The 20,697-nt window shown below is 34.0% G+C and overlaps 1 protein-coding gene and 3 pseudogenes across 1 annotated transcript; all 4 read right to left on the bottom strand.

The window, feature by feature from the left end:
* LOC107610387 lies at window positions 7,496-11,019 on the bottom strand (annotated as a pseudogene).
* LOC107610388 (chaperone protein dnaJ 8, chloroplastic-like) lies at window positions 14,963-15,590 on the bottom strand (the record flags this gene model as incomplete). The annotated part of the gene is made up of 2 exons (XM_021110245.1): window positions 14,963-15,252; window positions 15,477-15,590. Coding segments are annotated over 2 exons (309 nt in total), but the record flags the coding sequence as incomplete, so codon positions are not given.
* Window positions 16,334-17,697, bottom strand: LOC110266169 (annotated as a pseudogene).
* On the bottom strand, window positions 17,501-20,407 carry LOC110265215 (annotated as a pseudogene).

Raw genomic sequence — 20,697 nt, 5'->3', positions numbered from 1 at the left:
GATAATAGTTAATGCTATATCTAAAATTCACAAACACATTAATAACAATCAAGTATCAATTCTAAACATAATTAATAATGCAAAAATAAATAATAAACTAGTCACTATTACAAAATACTTTCTCAACTTAAATAAACAAGAGAGTAAAAGATAACACAATCTAAAAATCAAGTCTAATGGGTGATCACAAAGTTGGTGTCTGTTTCTTCATGAGATAACACAATCCATAAACCAAGTCTAAACATAATTAATAATGCAAAAATAAATAATAAACTAGTCACTATTACAAAATACTTTCTCAACTTAAATAAACAAGAGAGTAAAAGATAACACAATCTAAAAACCAAGTCTAATGGGTGATCACAAAGTTGGTGTCTGTTTCTTCATGAGATAACACAATCCATAAACCAAGTCCAACTTAAAAACTAATATTTTTCTCCATAGTTGTACGCTCCTAGAATACCCAAGCATGGGTAGAGAAAAAATAAAGAGCATCAAAACAAAGTCTTACCAAAGACATCAGGAAACAAATCTCAAAGTCACTACATAAAACAAACTCACTAACTCACTGGATTTCCAACAAAGCAATGCTTATTTCAAAATTATCAAATTTCAAGTCATACAAGAACTAGAGGTATCCTCATTTACCTCTCCTGGTTTAAATTCCAAATTCTATATTTTCACAGAAATTCAAGTGTTGAACTCCAAGAGGCATGTTGCCTAACTTTCTTCTACAAGACTAACTAATATATTTTCACAGAAATTTTTGACATACAAACTAACTAAGACGACAATGATTATTTATTTCATTCTACAGGACTCCATCTGTTTTTCTAATTATGATATTAACAGACTAACAGTACTGTATAATTTTATTAGAAACATGATTTAAATTCAGTGACGATTTACAGCAAAATGGCAAATTAATTAATTAGTTAAAGAAGAAGGCAAGAAGCTATGAACTAGGGTTGACAGGGACAAGGGGAAATTGAAAAAGAGGGAACAAGGAAAGGCAACTAACGACGGCGACTCGGCTACGAGACCGGCGAAAAGGCAGCGACGGCGAGGCCAAGAAGCAAGAAGACGATGACGTCTGAACCAGGGGCGAGTTGCTGGCTGCTTCTACTTCTGCTTGACTGAGCCGGTGATAACGAGGCCAAGAAGGTGGCGACACACGAACCATGACAAGACCCGGCGACGGAATGACTGAGCCGAGTTGCTGGCTGCTTCGTGTGAGTATTGGCCTGTGGGTGGTGCGAGTGAAGACGAGAGTGTTTCAGAGACTGAGAGAGATGTTGGGTGTGAGAGGGACGAGTGAGGAGTAAAATTAGGGTTTTGAGTTTTGGCATTAAACGACGTCGTTTATCCCCTTTTTTAAAACAAGGGTAAAGTATATTTTTTGTCCCTAAAGTTTATTAAAAGTTTCAAAAATACCCTTAAGTTTTAATTTGTTTCAATTTTATCCTTAATGTTTTCGATTTTCATCAATTTTATCCTTATCTTCAAATTTTTTGGTCAAACTATGGTCAACATTATTTTTTTCCAATAACACCCTCCAAACCCTCTTCTCTTTCATCATTATCCCCAAACTCACTCAGGAATAGCCCCATCCCTCACTTCCTCTCCGACGGTCTCCTCCTGGCGACATTTCAATGAACTTCTCCAAATCTCAACACCATCTCATCAACTTGTCCTATAGTGACTTTTTCAGTGGGATTTCGATCACCATCGGAGCTCTAAAGAAGCTCGAACATCTCTGACTTGACTCCAACAACTTCCATGGGACCTTACCTTCAACACTTAGAAACTGAAAGATACAAAACCCCCATGAGAAGAGAAGGTTGTTGATTTCCAATATGATTCCAACAAAGATCGATAAAGATAAAATCTTTTTGTTGAAATCTTTGAGAGCATATTTGAAGATATAGTACCCACAAAGAGGAGAAAATAATTGAGAATCAGAAAGGACATGTACCTCTTGTTTGTTATGGAGTTTTGATCTGTTGTTGCATGGAGCTGTTGTTGTGTTTTGTTGTTGTTGATGTTGCTGTTGCCCATTTTTTATTTTGCTTCTTCTTCTTCTTCTTAAATGTTGATGGATTTGATTTCAAGTGCTTCATTATTCTTGTTGGTTGGAGCCATGGTTAGGGATCGGTGGTGGAATGATGGGTCTTGTAATGGAGTCTTCTTCATGGAAGAGAGAAGGAGGATTTGATATACATCACTTGCGGTGGCCGGAATTGAGGCGCAAATGGCGACGGAAGTGTTGGGTAGCTGTTGTTCTTGATGATGATGAAAGATAATAAGGTTTGGGGGGTGTTATTGGAAAAAAATATTGTTGACCATAGTTTGACCAAAAAATTTGAAGATAAGGATAAAATTGATGCAAATCGAAAACATTAAGGATAAAATTGAAACATGAATTATACAACACAAGTAAATGCAAGAAAGTAGAAATAAAATCTTTAAACTCAATCAATATAAAAATTAGAATGAGAGTCTTGATTTTTTCCTTTCAAATGTTGTATTAAATAGAGGACAGAATGAAATCATATTTTTCATGATTACAAAGGTGCATGTTACCGACGACGGCCGTTATGACAGCGTGTCACGTGGTCGAGTTACCAACAACCTAACGTCAGCAATTAGGATATTTTGTCGTTACAATTAAAATTTTAACGATATTTTTCGGACATTAATTTTATCAACGACTATATCATAGATAATTGTTGGTAAAGTTTCGCACCACTTTAACGCCAATTAGTGCTCATTATTAACGTCTTGGTCATCAATAAATTATCTAATTTATTTTATATAATTAATTTTTTAATTTATTTTAAAAAAAATTTAGTATAACGTTAATGGTCGTTCGAAAATTTGTCAGTTGAAAATTTTTAATTTTGATGCTTGATCCTAGTCATCGATAATGACGTTTAATGAAATTAAACACACTAAACAATGTAAATAATAAATGGTAAAGTATAACCTGAAAAGGAATCACTTAAATCCAAGGAAAACATGTGATGAAATATAATAAATTTATACTAACGGTTTAATAGACACTACTGCAATTGTTCAGTCGTTTTCTATTGAGTTTAAAAAATTATTTTTATATTTTTATTTTTAAAAATTAAAATTTAATATGTTAAATATATAAAATAAATAAATTTAAATTAATAAAATAAGAAAAAAATGATATTGTTATTATGTGTAATAAAATCAAGATAAAAATTTATTAACATTATTTACAAATTAGTTATTTATATATTAAATTTATTTATTTTCTCAATCCTATTTAATTTGAAGCAAATTTAAAAATTTAAATTCAAAATCTACTTTATCTTTATGCATAATTCTAATAGATAAAAATATTTATTTCTTTAATCTTATATTAAACATATTTAATTATATTTAATTTTATTATTATTTTTAAGTTATTAATAAAAAGAATTGCATTGTGTAATAAAATTAAGATAAAAATTTTACTATAAAAAAAACGCTGAGTATCGTCGGATTTATCGTCATCCTTGGATTTATGGTACAAACATTGCCGAAAACTGCTTACTGTCGGATTTATTTTGTCCGACACTAATTATCTACGAATTTTTCATGGGTTTTTTCAATGGATTTGGCGAGATTATGTTAATGGTTACCGTCAGATTTATCCAGAGTAATGTTAATTTTATAAACCCTAAATTTTTTTGGCACAATTAAGCCATAATTAGGAGACTATTGTTAACAAAATTGTTAGCAGAAATTTAACATCGCCAGAAATTAAGAAATTATTTTTATTAAAAAATAAATGCTCTGAATGAAATAAAATGTCACAAATGTATAATACAATGAAGTAGGAGCTGTTGTCGCCAGTTTCCCCGAAGGGGCGCCTCTCTTGTGATCGTGAAGACGGCTCGGTTCGTCGTGGAGGGGATTTTGTTCGCTCCCGGGAGGAAGCTACCGAGGCTTCCCTTCTCCGCTCGGCCCCGTGGCCTGGTTCTGTGGAACCCAATATGACGTCCATTTGGGCGAGTCCCCACAAACGGCGCCAATGTACGGTAGGTCGGGTACCGGACGGTTTGGGTTAGTATTCCGATTGATGAGAGGGGGCTCTCGCCTGGTTCTAGGTTACTGGGTTGGAGTAGACGACGTCCCGAGCACTTCGTGACACTCCGACGCTCTAGTCAGTCAAGTGTGTAGGCGAAAGACGTGAGAATGGTATGTGACGTACTTTGGGGGGAGGGGTAGGACCCTCCCTACATATACCGTGTTAGAAGTGGGTCCCACAAAGACAAAACCCACCTTCCTCGAAACTTCCTTATACAGCTGTAGTAGAGAGCTGTCCAAGACGCGTGTCCGGGTCGGTATTTAGACGTCTCGCACCCGACCGTTCGGGTCGGGTGGTTCGTGGGTCGGGTCGGCCCATATTCTATTTGGGCCAGGCCGTAACAAATTCTATCACTAATGTAATTATGCAGAATCATATTCATTCTATACGAATTCAATTCATCTTCACATCTTTGTTTACATATGCATCTTACTCATTCTCTCATACTCACTTTAAAAGTTCAAGTTAGTTGTTGTATTCCATCATTGAGCATCGTGATTCTTGGATACACGACATCCACCTCTCAGCTGATACTTCACTAACAACAAAGTATATAAATAAATCCAAAAATACTATTCGTACACTAAAATCAGCTATTAAAATCAGCTATCAATGTATTTATGTATAAATACATATGTAGCTTTAATTTATTTCAATGTGTATTATTCCAACATGTATTTTATATTAGTAATTGACTTTGATAACTAATTTTAGTATACACGTAACATAGTGGAAATAAATTATTAGAAATAGTACTGGTTACTATACTTATTTGGTTTTAGATTTATTAGTTACTTAACTAATTGTTTTTATATAATTTAACTCAAGCCTAATTCGGTACATTCTGTTCTTTAAAAAGACTATTTTTATTTTATTTGGTTTTTTACACACACACACATATATATATATATATATATAATTAAATGAAGTGTTCAAGACTCACCATCTTAATCATTGCATCTTTATTATCATGGTTCTAAAAACCGAATTGGACCGGTCGATTCAACCGGATTAACTGAAAACCGGTCACCTAATCGATCTGGATAAAGCCAGAAACTATTTGACAAAAAATCGGTAAAAAACCGATCGAACCGGCAGTTAACCGATAAACCGGTAGAATCGTCCAGTTTTTACCGGGTTTTTGGTTAGAATACTCCATCAAAACGACTCTCTCAACAGTCAAATTGAAGAAAGCTTGAGATTGAAAGAAGAGGAAGAACCCTAGCCACCCACAGTCACCCAGCCCGTAGCCACCGCAGTCCCCAGAGCCCCGCATCGTTTGTCATCGCTGAACCCTTCTCTCCCTTCTCTCTCGCGCGCTCTTTTGTCTCTCTGTCGCTGCTTCGCTGCTCCTCGCCGTGACTTGCAGCTAGCCACTTTACCAGTTGAGTTTACCCTAAATCCCTAATCTCCCTAATCTTCCAAAATCTTCGAAGAACACTCCACTGCCACTGCTACTCCCAACCATAAGCTCGAGGCTGGAGCTTCTGCATATGACGGATAACCGACGCCGTGAAGAACACTCCCACTCCCATTGTCACTCACCGTCGCGGGTTTTGGGTATCTGGCTTCTGGGTTTCTGGGTTTAGGTCGTGCTGTTTTCTGGCGGCTTCTGGTAGTTCTTCTCTTCAGTTAAGTTCTGGGTTTCTGACTTCTGTTCGCTGTTTTCATTTTTTGTTATGGGCTTCTGTTCTTCTGTTTTTTAATTTTTTAATTTTGTTTTTAATATGATTAATCAAATGTTGAATAAATTTGTTATATGTTGAATTTGAGAATAAATTTGATGTATGTTGAATTTGAAAATTATGCTCTGCTCTGTTCTTCAATTTTTTTTATCTTTTTAATTTTTTTATCTTTTCAATTTTTTTTATCTTTTGGTGGTACTTATTAATTTTGTTGATTGTTGATTTAATTGTTTAATTGCAGGGATTATGATTTCTTGAGTTTGTTTTTTGAACTTTTGATGCCTAGTGTAATTCGAAATTTTTTGTTTTGAACTTTTTGATGCATGTACTGTTGGCTTCTTGATGTGATTAGAAATTTTCTGTAAATCTGTTCAACAATCAATATTTAATTATTGGTTGTATTTAATTTGTGTAAATTTGTGTTTGTAAATTACTAAATTGTAGTTGTTACTAACTAGAAATTTTTATTTTTGAAGATTGTTAAGAGTAGTTAGTTGGATGGCTACTAATTGGTACTCTTCTAACTGCTGGATAATAATTTCAATACCCGATGACATCAGGTTCTTCTCATAATTCAAAGTAAGGTTCTTCTCATAATTCAAAGTAAGAGTACCAAAAGAGTACTAATTAGAAGCCATCCAACTAACTACTCTTAACAAAGATAGAACAACTAGATAGTGATCAAGTATTACATATATTAATTAATTTTTAATAATTTTATTTAATATTTAATTAAACCGGTTAAACTTCGGTTAAACTCCGATCGGACCATTAAATCAGTGAATCAATTGTCTTACCGGTTCATTAACCGGTCCAATTCTCGCAACCTTGTTTATTATACATGATGTCGGTTGGATATAATCACGTATATTTTTATCCTAGAATGATAAATAAGTTATTTAAGTTTTTTATGTATTTAATGCATTGAAAATTCATAAAAACAATTATATTTTAATAACTTTTAGTAAAAATCTTTTATAATATTTTTAAAATATATTCTTAGGACACATTAAAAAATTTATAAGTTAATAGTGATTTTTATATTTATTTATAACTAATTTAAGTTTCAATCTCTTTACACTTTTTGTGTAATTTTATTTTTTTACGTGATTTACAACATTAAATACTATAAACTAATTTTTTTAATTTTTAACATGTCAAATATTATTTTAATTAATAACGTCACATAATTTTTAACGGATTAAATTTGTCATATAAACTCTAAAGTCTAAACTCTTCTATCAAGTAACTCACTGTTTTCTATTAGAAACATAATCCGTTGATGTTTGATGGTTTTTGTCAAATTAAACTTAATTAATTTTTTATTTTTAGAGATTCTTTTGTCTTTGGTATCTTTCAGCGTTGTTTTTGTTCGCCTCAGTGGTGTACTCAATTTAAAAATTAACGGAATAGAAATTAAGTGTATAATTATGATTGTTTAATGAACAACAATGAGAATAGGTGTACTCTTTTTACTTGTGTAATGATGCATTGCATTTTACATTAAATACAATTTTCAAGTGAGGTTTACATATGCATATAGATGTAGACATAATTATGGTATGTTACAATGGATCGGAGTTCCTCGCACTACAAAAAGTTATACGAGAGTTCAAGTTTTTATCTGCAGCTGAGATTTGAAAAATAGAACACCTTGAAGTAATTCTAACTTCTAAGGAGTCAGGAGTTAACAAAGCATAGAGATTATAGAAATTCAAGATGTTTGAATCATTATTTTCTTCAATAACAGCTTTTAAAAATACAATTAAATACCAAATTGTGAAGAATAAAAAGCAGATGTTACAAAACATTGAATGCCAACCAGGGTAGGAACCCATGGAAGATTGAAATGCATTCTCTCAGACTCTCACACTATTCTAATCCCATATCAAAAACTTCATGAAGATTGAATTGCAATGTCTACCCCATTGCTCTTTTTGAGCTTTGGATCTTGCAGGCTTCCTGGGTTTGATTACTTTACCAAGAAGAATCATTAAAATGGGAAGAATAGTTCCAATATAATACACACGTCCGAATGCGGCAAGAGTTTCGTGCAGGTTTAGCACCTATTCAAAATTCAGAGAAACAATTGAACACTATTAAAACACCAAATTTGAATGAGTTAAAACTGTGAAGTATAAGCGACTAAACTGAAGGGTTGGAGAGGGAGGGAGAAACTAACCAAGAAACCAACGCTAGAGTAATTTATAACGACAAGTGTATAAGCAAAATTCAAAAACACGAATGCGTTTGCCATTGATGGGGCCGTCACTTGCTGCCATCTGTAAATGGCTGTTTCAAAAGAAACACAGCATGACATGTTAAAAAACAAGAGAAAAGCATACTAGCTTATTCTAATGTATTACCTCTTGAACCAGCAATCATTAACGCCGACTGAACAAAGAAGATGATGTATCCAGGGTACACCCCCTGCAATAATAAAGCCAGAATGTTATAAAGCGCAGATTCAACAATACAACTTACCAGCACAATAAAGCAGTTCTGTCAAGAAATTAAAAAAATTCCTTCAAATTTTAAGGGTAACACTTTTTTGTAATACAAGGACTTAACTTGCAATGCAAGTAACTGGGAAAAAAAAATCAATCAAGATGCAGTGTAAGTTTTACTCACATGCCAAATAACACTGATGGTCTGTGTAGCAAGTAACTAAAAGAATCCGGGTTTCTTACCACTCTGAACAAGCCGCTCATAAACATCTAGTGCGAAACACAAACGATAGCATAATAAGATTTTCACAATTTCAGATTCTGAATCTAGCTTGACTTACAGGCTAAGAGAAGAAAAAAAAATTAATGATGTTCAGAATTTGCAAGTTGTAACTATGCGATCTAAGACTAAGACCTACCTAAATCAAGTTTCATGCCAAACTTTTGAAAGATTGGCTTTGTTCTACTTGAAGAAAAAGAATGCAAAACTCAATAATAAGAAACTCACAACGACGAAGCCATGTGCTGACTTGAATATTCCACACAGTTGGAATTACAACAGAACTCTTTGCAAACTCAACACCTAAAATATTCACATTCTTCGCTGGATCCCATCTTGGCTTTGGTGGAGACGAATTCGCCCAACCACTGAAACCAAGACCAGAGATGATAATAGAAGCTTCTGAAACCGACCAAATAAAATAATACTTCCAACGTGCCGTGAAGCCGGACATATATTGGTAACCAAACTTTTTCCAGAATGCCCATTCTTGGTATATAGGCTCTGTAAACCTGGACATATATTGGTAACCAAACTTTTTCCAGAATGCCCATTCTTGGTATATAGGCTCTGTAAACCTGGACAGAGGAAAATAAGGGACTAGGTACAAATACAAGGCCATGCAGAAACCAGCTTGGATAAGGGCCCGAATGGTTGCTCCATATGGTGATGGTGATGGCCTTTTCGCTTCTTTGTTCCAAATCTGCACAATAATGGAAAAAAGATTAGGACTAAAATCATCACTATTTGTTACTAATTTCTATTACTAGTAATCAAGGCCATCGGTTTTGTTTCTTGTACTATTCTTCCTTCCACTACTATCCTCATAAGTAATTTGTTTAATTAACTCTATAGAGTTCAAATTCAAATTTTAACTTAAGAAAGTTAACTAATTTCCACAATTTCATTTCTTTTCCCCAAGTTTAGGTAGTTAATTGATACTTATGTATATGTAAGTGTAAATAATTTAAAGATAATGTCCTAAACTGTAACTAAATTTGTTAGTTCTGGTTAATCAATAACTTGAATTCAAACATAATTACCCCCTTTCCTTCAGTCCAATCAAGATTGTCCTTCATTTCAAAGACAGCACCAGCAAAGTGACTCCTACAGCAGAGGCAGTAACCAATGTACTCAACCAGAGAAGGTAACTTCGTCAACCTGTATTTCTGTTGGGCTTCGCGTAAACCTTCTTCCTCTTTCAACAATCCATCATTGTAATTAAACTAACAAGAGATGATCTTCAGGGTCAACACCATTAAGGCCCCTACTTAGTAGTAACACACAATAGTCAATAAACTAATCAACCAACCAACATAAATACCATAACCATATGTATATATAGGTAAGCAAAACAACGGAGTTACCACCTTCAATATCAGAAACATGGTACACCTGCAAAGCTACCATATAGTACATCAGCTACTGTATTGGTCATTGTTGAGAACTAATTGGTAGTTGTTACTTAAGTAGTATAATATAAATTAATCCTAAGAAAATTTATTTTATTTAATTAAACTATTTGATTTCCTTGTAAATGAAACAAGCAAATAAGTTTGCAGTAAGCATTATAAAAAAAATAGAAAGTTGGTTATGATTACTCAAATGCAAGGCAAATACAAGAAAAAAATGTTAATCATCTAACATTTTTCTATTTGTAATAATGTAGTCTATCATACTTTACTGGATATATTTGTAAAATATTTTTACTGTACAAACAAATTAAATACATTCAGTTATACATGGCCTTCAATCACAGTAAGAAAATCGTAAACTAACAAAATTAAAAAAAGAAAAGAAAAGAAGAGATGAACGATGAACGAGTCCTCACCAGTGTCATCGATGCCACCATCCTTCCATACATCTCCACTCATGTAATACACATGGCTACACAAACAAACAAACAAACAAACAAACAGTCAAATCTTTTTTTTTCCTTTTTGCCTCTCACTTTAAAAGCCAAAAATTGGAATGAAATGCATGAACGCAACCTTTGTCGTACACTCCTTCTGTTCTGAAATATATGTCACGTGGAAATTTTGGTACGTTAATAACTATGGAAGTGCGTATAATAATAGAATGGATGCAGAAACATTTTTGGATACATAGGTAGCGTACCAGCCAATGAGATAACCGAATCCGAGGAAGAAGGTGAGGATGCCACATCGGGGGCGAAGGAGGAGCATGGAGGAGTAACCAATCATGATCAGGACCAAGAAGTGCATGTTGGAAGACAAACCGAAGGAAATGTAAGAGAGAGAGACGCCGATGCCGGCGGAGTATAGATGCTTAGGGAGGCGGCCGGGGACGATGCGCCACAGGAAGCTGAGAGGAACGGTGGCCGCGAAGCAGAGGAGAAAACGGAGCACGGGGACTGTGACACCGATGGAAGCGGCCATGGGTTCAAGCTCCACCTCCATGGCCATGGCTTCTGATCTCTAGCAATAATTACAATAGGTTGGGTTGGGTTGGTGATGTGCAATGAAATGAGAAGATGATGACGATAACGATAATGAAGAAGGAGGAGGTCGACCTTAGATTTTGAAACACGATTTTTGAATGTGTGGGTTGGTTCTGTGAAAGAGTTTTGCTAACAAGTAGTGAATACATGTGGGAAGTGTTTTATGGAAAAAAAATTAATCTTTTACTCTTATGAAAGTTTAATTTTGGGTGTTTGCTTTGCTACCATTACTATTAATTTATGGAGAACACTTTAATAAAGACATTAAAAATGTCTTTTTTTAAAAACGTTTACACATGTCATGTTATTATTGAATATTCTTATTAAAATCAGTTAATAATTTATTTTTTATTATAAACTAGAACAAAATCGGTTTATTATAGCAACAATAATAAACCCAATTGTCTGCATTATAATTATTAGACCTGATTTAATCTGATCGAATTATATCATCTAAATTGAATATCTTTAAATTTTTTAATAAAAAGACAATTATATCCCTGACTTTTTATTTTTCGAATATTTAAATCCCTAAAAATTTAAAAATACAATTAAATCTCTAAAAAATTTGAATTTATTGTTATTGTTATAAAAAAATCAGTTTTATTCTAATTTGTTAAAAAATTCAAAAATAACCGATTCATTAATACGTCCAATAATAATGCGACACATAAATATCTTTACAAAAAGACATTTTACGCATCTTTATGGGAGCATCCCCTTTAATTTATACGTCCAGAAATTTTATAAGAGGGGCAAATTAAATATAAAATAAATTAAAATATAACATAATAAAAAATCAACAAAATATAAATTATAGTATATAGGTCAAAATTAATAATTATATTATACAAGAATTAACATTCAACTATACATACTTTAAGATTTTGGTATTTTTAAATTTGGTCTGTGATATTTTATATAACTAAAATTATCAATTTATCATCTGAAAGTAAATTTTGAAACATTCTCTTTTTTAACCTATACAATCATGTAATATGTTAAAAATTCGTCTTTCATCTTGTTTTAAAATATTATTTTAATAATTTTTATTGTTTAAAAAATTTATTCAATTATTCCTGTTGTCATAGAAAAAGTCAAAATAATTTTTTTTATAATTATTACTTTTTACATTAATCCAAACTTATATTTTTCAATAACTTTTTTTATAAAAAGATAAATATATCCTTTTAATTATTTTTGTTAAATGGCTAAATAATCCTTTTATTATCCTTTATTGATATTGATTATTGATAAAAATCTTTGAAAATGAGTGATTGATTGGAAAGTGGTATAATTAAGTGTTGAATGATTAGGATATGGTGAATGAGTATTAAGCCTGAGCAGTAATGGTTTAAGATGGTTTGAAATCTGAATTTAAAAGAGGAATTGGTAGAAATGCATAATTATGAAATTTTGGTAAAAATCAATTCTTAACTAATTTTGATGGGCCATAACTTGGTCTTTAGATCTTTAAATTTTGTGAAACTTATCTTAAATGAAAATTAGATTTGTTTAGTTTATGACGTTCGAAGAACAGACGGAAAATTATTTTTAACAAAAAAGTTATGCACGTTTGAAGTTTATGGTTAAAAAATAAATTCTGCAGAAGTTGCAGAAAATTGAGGTCCTGCATACGCACGACCCATGCGTACGCATGAGGGGTGTTACAGAATTGAAAGAGTTTCGTGTGCATACCATGCGTACGCACAAAAGCCAAGTTATACGTAGCATGACCCATGTGTACACATAACTTGCATTACAGAATTGAATATTTTTCGTGCGCGTTCTACGCGTACGCGCAAAAGGGGAACTTGTGCGTACGCACGACTGTCATGTTTCTTAAGAAAATGATATTTTAGCTGTTTTTGCCTATCCAGTTCACTTTTTCACCTTTTTAACTCCTGTTTAAGGTTCGCTAACTAGTATTTAGGCTTGCAAATGAGTTTGAGCACAATTAAGGGATGGAATTGATAAGTTTGAATAAGATTGTGGGTTGGAATGTCAAGGATACTGATAAGATTGGTGGTGGTCTGATCATATTTGTGCTAGCAAAGGCCAGGGTTATTCCTGCTTGCATACTTGTGCTGGCAAGGGCCCGGGTTATTCTCGCTTGCGTACTACACTGATGATTACTCTTGGCAAGGACGTGGCAAGAAGGACGGTGGTGAATCCCGCTTGCGCATTGAGCTGAATTATACCAAAACAAGTATGGTGATTAATCCTACTTATTTTGTGGTTCTCTGTAGTTGTAAAGGTGGGGGGACATGTATCCTGGATAGCGCTACCTCCAGCAAGAGGTGTAAGGGCACTACCCTCTTAGACCGGCTTTTGATAAAGTCGAGATTATTATATTCCTCACAGAGATGCACGACAGAGAGACAATATCCGGGTTAGCTACTGGATGTGTCGGGTTCTGACACTTTAACCGACATGTGAGATTATTATATCTAACCTAATTTGATTTGAAAATAAAATAAAATAATAAATTATAAACCTAATTGATTTTGTTTGTAAATAAAATTAACTAAAACAAAATAAAATTCAACAAATTAAAAGCCAAATCCAACTAAAGATGTATCCTTTAAGTGAAGTTGATCCGCGTTACTGGCATTAAATGCCAGATTCGGCGTTTAGCGCCCCAGATGGCAGTAACTTCCATTTCAATTCTGTCTTTCTGGCACTAAACACTGGGTTTAGCATTTAGCGCCCCTGGTGGCAGTGAGTTCCTCTTCGTATATAACTTTCTGGCGCTAAACGTTAGGCTTGGCGTTTAGCGTCCCACAAGACATAGGCTTGGCACGAATCTCGAGGCACATGGCGCTAAACGCCCAGGTTCGCGTTTAGTGCCAGCTTGGCAGAATGGTTGCACATGTCCCAAAACCCTTGGGCGCTAAACGCCAGATACGGCGTTTAGCGCTAGCTTAGCAGCTTCTAAATTCTTCTCTTTTCTTGTAAACGAATTCTGCTAAACCGATTTAAACTTCATCTGAAATAATCAAAACAATAGAACGACTCAAAATAGTACCTAAACAGGTTTCAAACACTTGAATCTCAATAAAACTCACTAATTTCATATCTAAAATAACAAAAAAATAAGAAAAAGATGCTCACCCATCATCCCCTGCTTAGGCCAAGAAGCTTTCAATTCGAAACAAAACATATGCATCATTTTAATAATTAAAATAGAAAATTAATGAAAACTAAGAATCAACTAAAAATCAAAGGAAACAATGGTTGGGTTACTTCCCAACAAGTGCTCTTTTAATGTTGATGGTAATCAGTGGCTAAGAAAAAGGGGGTTGAATCTTAGCTCATTTTTGCTGTGTGTAACTTTCTGCCTTTTAAACTAGCTTTAGGAGATATTTTTGCTTTTTATCTCATAACAAGTTAAGATATGTATCATTTTGTGGCCTTGGAAAGCATTCTATCATTCTTTGTTCTTGATATTCCCAGTCACAATCAAGATAGTAACATGAATCATTTTGTGGTGATGAAAAATATCTCATGCAATTTGATAGACCAAAGAGTGATGTAAATTCCATTCTTTCTTCAAAATGCTCTGTATCAAACACAATCACCAAGATTAAAAAAATTAGAATCCTCCTTTGTCACAATTGAGGGAACTCCTTAGCGAGGAAATATAGAAAGCACCTACGACAAGCTATCCAATGAGGAGAAAAATATATGACGTCTGCTTCTTGTTTGCTCTACAAATGAATGAGGAACATCATAATATTATGAGTCCTTTATAGGTTAATTTTTTATTATTTTTTGATGTTTTTGAATTTATTTACAAAAAGATAATAATATAGATCACACACAGTATGATCAAACTGCAATTGGGTGTTGAAGCTTTTTAAGATTTTATTCTTTTTCAAGTTTGATTGGTTTTGTTAACATAGGCTTAAATTATGCAGAGGTCAAGACTACCTTTAACCTACTTGAGCTCTACACTCTCTATCTACACAAACCGCAACCACTTTTGAAGGCGGAAGAAGGGCCTTAGCATTTAACTAAATACATAATTGAAATTAAACTTTCAAAAAAAAAAAAAAAGAGAGAGAAATTACAAAGCAATTTCAAATGTAAGGATTAATGTGAGATGAATAATCACGAATTCCTGCTCCTTCCCATCCCATCCACTCTTCCCACAGGTCCCAATCTGGATCATTCATTCCCCTCATTGCTTCGTCGATGCCTGCATCATCATCGCATGCTTCGTACATTTCCATTTCCATTTCATTGGATTCTCCTCTCAAATTGGACATTACAACCTGCATTCCACATAAGTCACATGGAAACCCCAATTAGATCCGAAATTCTGCTACAACCTATGTGGCCCACGAAAGTTATGGCAATTAGCAATTCCAATCTCAGCATTTTTATTCAAATCAATCATACCAAAGAGGTCATATTTTGACTTAGCATCACCGTCATAAGCATTATCAATATTAAATTCATGCATTACAAAAGCAATAAGCTCAGCAAGAAAACTCACATCATAAGCCTGGTTGATTTGGTGAAACTGCACCCCGCATTTGCTCCCTCTGCATACATCTGGATGGTACTGAAACACAACAAAAGACCAAATATATTTATTAATTAAGAATTTTCAAATGTTTTAAATATTAATTAATTAATTAAGGAGACCTGAAATAATAAGGAACAATATAATTTAGTGGTAAGGAGAGCATGTAGGCATAAAGAAGACCCAGATTCAAATCACAACTTCATCAATTTTAGAATTTTCTCTCGAACGGTTGTACCGGTTTTTATCGGTTTTATCGGTTTTGACCGATTCTTATCCTTAAGTGGTTCGAAGATTGGACCGGACTGGTTGAAAGTTTAATTCGCTAATTTTTCAGTTGAGCCGGCCGGTTCGGTCCGGTTCTATGGTTACACTTCCAATCGATTGAATTTTGAAAAAACACATATTGTCATATAACGGATCAAAGGATAAAAAACTCATTGATTCGCATTGTCAAAATATTTTTGGAGGTCACAATTAATGGAATATATATTTTGTTGTTATTTTTATTTCTAAGTGTTAATAAACATGATAGATGAATAATAAAATAATAATTTATAAAATAGAGGATAGATTTTATAATTAAATAATATATATAAAGGATTAATTTGTAATTAAAATTAAATAAGGACTATTTAATAATTATTAAAAAACTTAAAAAATATATTTTATTACTAAGACCATTTAATAGTCCAAAAGTTATGGGATCGTCGAATTCTTTACTAACCTTCATAACTAGTTTTTTGGGTTAGTTTATTAGTTAGTCACTTGATAAATAATTTTGGTTGCTTGTTATGTGGCATTATCACATTAGAACCTTTTTTCAATGTTCATTTGGGCACAAATTACCAAAAAAAAATAAAATAAAATCTTGTCCCACTAGATGGGGTCAGAGAGACAGTTTATATGTAGATCTCGTTTGACCACCTCATAAATGGTTTTTCTAGGTCTTCTTCTGTCTTTCACCCCTTGTCTATCTTCCATTTTATCCACCCTCCTGACTAGGTGCTCTGTCGGTCTTCTTCTCACATGTCTAAACCACCTGAGACGCGATTCTACCATCTTTTCTATAATAGGTCTACTCCAACTCTCTCTCTCTTATATCTGCATTCCTTATTCTATCCAATCGCGTATGACCACTCATCCATCTCAACATCTTCATCTCTGCCACACTTAACTTATGTTCGTGCTCTCCTTTGGCCGCCCAACACTCTGTACTATAAAGCATAGCCGGTCTGATAGCAGTGCGATAGAATTTATCTTTAAGTTTTAAATGCACTTTTTTGTCACATGTAAAACCAGACACACTCTATTATTTTGACCAACCCGCTTAGATCCTATAATTTACATCTTATTCAATCTCTCCATTATCCTGTATGATGCACCCAAGATACTTAAAACTTTTAACTTTTCGTAGGATGTTTTCTCCAATCTTCAGCTTTACATTAGGGTTTTTCCTTTGCCAGCCGAACTTACATTCCATATATTCCGTATTTCTATGGCTTATGCACAGGCTATACACTTCTAGAGCTTTTCTCTATAAATCTAACTTCTTATTTAGGTCTTCTCTTGACTCTTCCATAAGGACGATATCATCGGCAAAAAGCATGCACCATATCACAGACTCTTGGATATGTTCTGTGAGTACTTCCAAGACTAATATAAAAAGGTATAAACTTAAGGATGATCCCTGGTGTAATCTTATACTAATAGGAAATTTCTCCATCACACCACCTTGAGTCTTCACACTAGTTGTAACTCCATCATACATGTCTTCAATTGCACAAATATATGCAATCTTTACTCTCTTCCTTTCAAAACCTTCCATAAGACCTCCCTTGGCACCCTATCATACGCTTTTTTCTAAATCAATAAACACCATACGTAGATCCCTTTTATTACTACGATACCTCTCCATCATTCTTCTTAATAGGTATATAGCTTCAATAGTAGATCTGTCTAGCATAAAATCAAATTATTTCTCTGTTACTTGTGTCTCTTACTCAGCATCCATTCTATCACCATTTTCCAAACTTCATGGTATGGTTCATGAGCTTGATCCTTCTATAGTTTTCGAAATTTTGTATATTTTCCTTATTCTTGTAGATAGGTACAAATGTGCTCTTTTTCCACTCATCTGACATTTTCTTTGACCTTAAAATCTCATTAAAAAACTTGATTGACCAACTGATGCCTTTCTCTCCAAGGCCCTTCCAAACTTCGATTGAAATATTATCGGGTCTTACTGCCCTGCCATTTTTCATCTGCTTTATAGCCTTTTTTTTTACTTCGAAGTCTCGAATCCTTGGATAGTAGTCGAAGTTTTGATCTTCTTTCCTCATGCATAACCGACCAAGACTCGAAAGAGTCTTCTGTCCTTCATTAAATAATTCGTAGAAGTAGGTCTTCCACCTTTCATTGATCTTCTCATCTTGAGCCAAAACCTCTCCATCTTTATCCTTTATGCAGTTAACCTAATCCAAGTATCTTGTTCTTCTTTCACGGCTTTTTGCAATTCTATATATACATTTTTCTCCTTTTTTCGTGCCTAAAGACTGGTAGAGACCATCATATGCTCTTATTCTTGCTTCGCTTACAACCACTTTTGTCTCCTTCTTAGCCGCCTTATATTTTTTCTAATTAACTGCATTGTGGCACAAAAATCACTCTTTAAAGCACTTTCTTTTAGCCTTTATCTTTTTTTGTACACTCGTATTCCACCACCAGGACTTCTTGTCTCTTAGTCCTATCCCTCTAGATTCACCAAAACTTTTTTTGCTGTTCTTCTAATAACTTCTGCCATCTCCCTTTACATCTCCTTCGTGCTTTCATTCCCTTTCCACTTTGCCTATTCTCCTACCCCTCTTAGGAAGCTTCTTTGTTCCTCACCTTTTATTCGCCACCACCCCATCATTGGGTTTTTTGTATGATGTATTTTCTTCAACTTTTGCTGAACACAAAAATCCATGACGAGCATCCTATGTTGTGTTGTTAAACTCTCTCCAAGAATAATTTTACAATTAATGCAAAATTTTCGGTCGACTCTCCTCAACAAGAAGAAGTCCATTTGAGAGCTTGTCATGCCACTTCTATAGGTTATAAGATGTCCGTCTCTCTTTTTAAAACATATATTTGCGATGAGAAGGTCAAAGGTTGAGGAAAAGTCTTAAATAATTTTACCCTCAATATTGACTATCCCGAAACCATGGATTCCGTGAATACTTCCATTTCTAGTCACTTCTCTTCCAACATGGCCATTTAAATCTCCTCCTAAGAAAATCTTATTTTCCGAAGGTATGTCTTGGACTAAACTCTCTAGATCCTCCCAAAACCTTATCTTGTGTTGCTCGTCCAAACCACTTGCGCTGCATAGGTGCTAATCACATGAAAAGTATCTCTTTCCACCATAAGTTTGATAGAGATGATTCGATCACCCACCCTCTTGACATCCACTACGTCCTTCTTCCACTGCTTATCCACGAAAATACCTACCCCATTCCTATTATTCACCTTTCCTGTATACCAAAATTTGAATCCGAAGGTATCCAACTGCTAGCCTTCGCGCCGACCCATTTTGTTTTTTTGTAGGCACATGATGTTAATTTTTCTCCTTCTCATGGTATCTACCACCTCCATGAATTTTTCCGTTAGGACATATCCCAAATCTCAACATTCTGTCGCTCTGACCTTTACCTTTACCTTTTTCTTTTTAAACTAGCTTATTTACCCTCGTCCGTTCACGAAAACGCGGGAATCCGTGCTCATTTAACACTACACCTGGGCACTGATACAACAGCTCTTGCTCATTTGACACTGTACGCGAGCCATACAGCGCGTTGCTTCCAGGCAACAACCTAGCTTTAGTGCAATAACATCTTTAATCCATGTCATAAAAATTTGACTAATAAGTTTTTATGTTGATCGTCAAAAGTCTGACAACCCTCCTCCTTTATTCGGGTTTGGAACTAATTATGTAGTGTAGATGTAGCATAATCAGAGTTTCATTTGGGCACAAATTAATTTGTTAAAATAGATTTATCTTGTAATTTTTTTTAGCATATTTGAGGAAAAAGATTAATAATCAAAGTAAAATCACCATTTTTATTGTTTGAAAAGTTGCAATTTTCATTTAACACATTCTTTTTATAATTCCAAAAAAGAAAAAAAAGTCTTTAGAGCGCAATAATTTTTCATTTACACATCTCAACATAATTTTCTTTACTTCTTAAAATAAATAATATTGGAAAAAACTATAATCTTGTTTAAGGAAACTCATGCAACGAATTCAAACACATGTTGAGTTTTTCCATTCAATAAATAAATGTCACATGTCGTAACACGTTTATACATTTTTGTAGAGTTAATACTTAAAGTGGTTCATGAACTTATATTGGCAATCGAGTCTTAAAGTCATCCCTAACCTTATATTGGTCCCAATGTTATCTCTGAATTTAACAAAAATGACTCACAGTCGTCCTTTAAACATTTTTCGAAAAATATTCTTTAACGGCATGATGACGGGCGGAGAGATGTCACGGTGGATAAGTAACAACTATATGACGTGACTGTTATCGTTATTTAACTCAATTTAGTCCCTAAAGTGGTTTATAACCCTAATGCCCAATTTGAGTTCTAATTTGAGTTCCAGATAGTTGTGTTCCACCATTAGAAGTCACCTTCTTTCTTCTTCTCTGCTCTCCGTCTTCTTCTCCACCGCATCTCCTCCAACCAAAGCAGCATAATCAAATAGGATGAACTCAAATGACATCCATGCAAATCCAATTTAGCCTCTGATGAATCACACAAGAATCCAGTAATTCCTTACCTATCATAGGCTCCCCTCCTTCCCATCTAACATTGAACTTCTCAATCGACAGTGGCAACTCATTTAGTTGCGCCATCATTCTCGTGATTTTCGGGCAAGAGTTTGATACAGAATTGTAGGTTCTGATTGAGAATGAGATGCTTGAGCTTCTCGTCTTCTTAAGCCAGAAAATCATTTTCATGTGCTCACCATGAGTGCCAAAAATTGAAAGAACCATATTGGCGCAAACAGTATCAACACTATAAGAAAAAATAATATTTGTAACAAAAAAATTTCTTACAAAAAATTGAAATTTTGTAACAAACTTTTCTGATATTTTGTAACAAACTTTTCTGATACAAAAAACCAGAAGTCGATACAAAAGTG

This window comes from Arachis ipaensis, chromosome B08 (genome assembly GCF_000816755.2).
Source record: "Arachis ipaensis cultivar K30076 chromosome B08, Araip1.1, whole genome shotgun sequence".
In the NCBI taxonomy this organism is placed as follows: Eukaryota; Viridiplantae; Streptophyta; class Magnoliopsida; order Fabales; family Fabaceae; genus Arachis; species Arachis ipaensis.
This window is presented reverse-complemented; position numbering and strand designations above follow the sequence as displayed.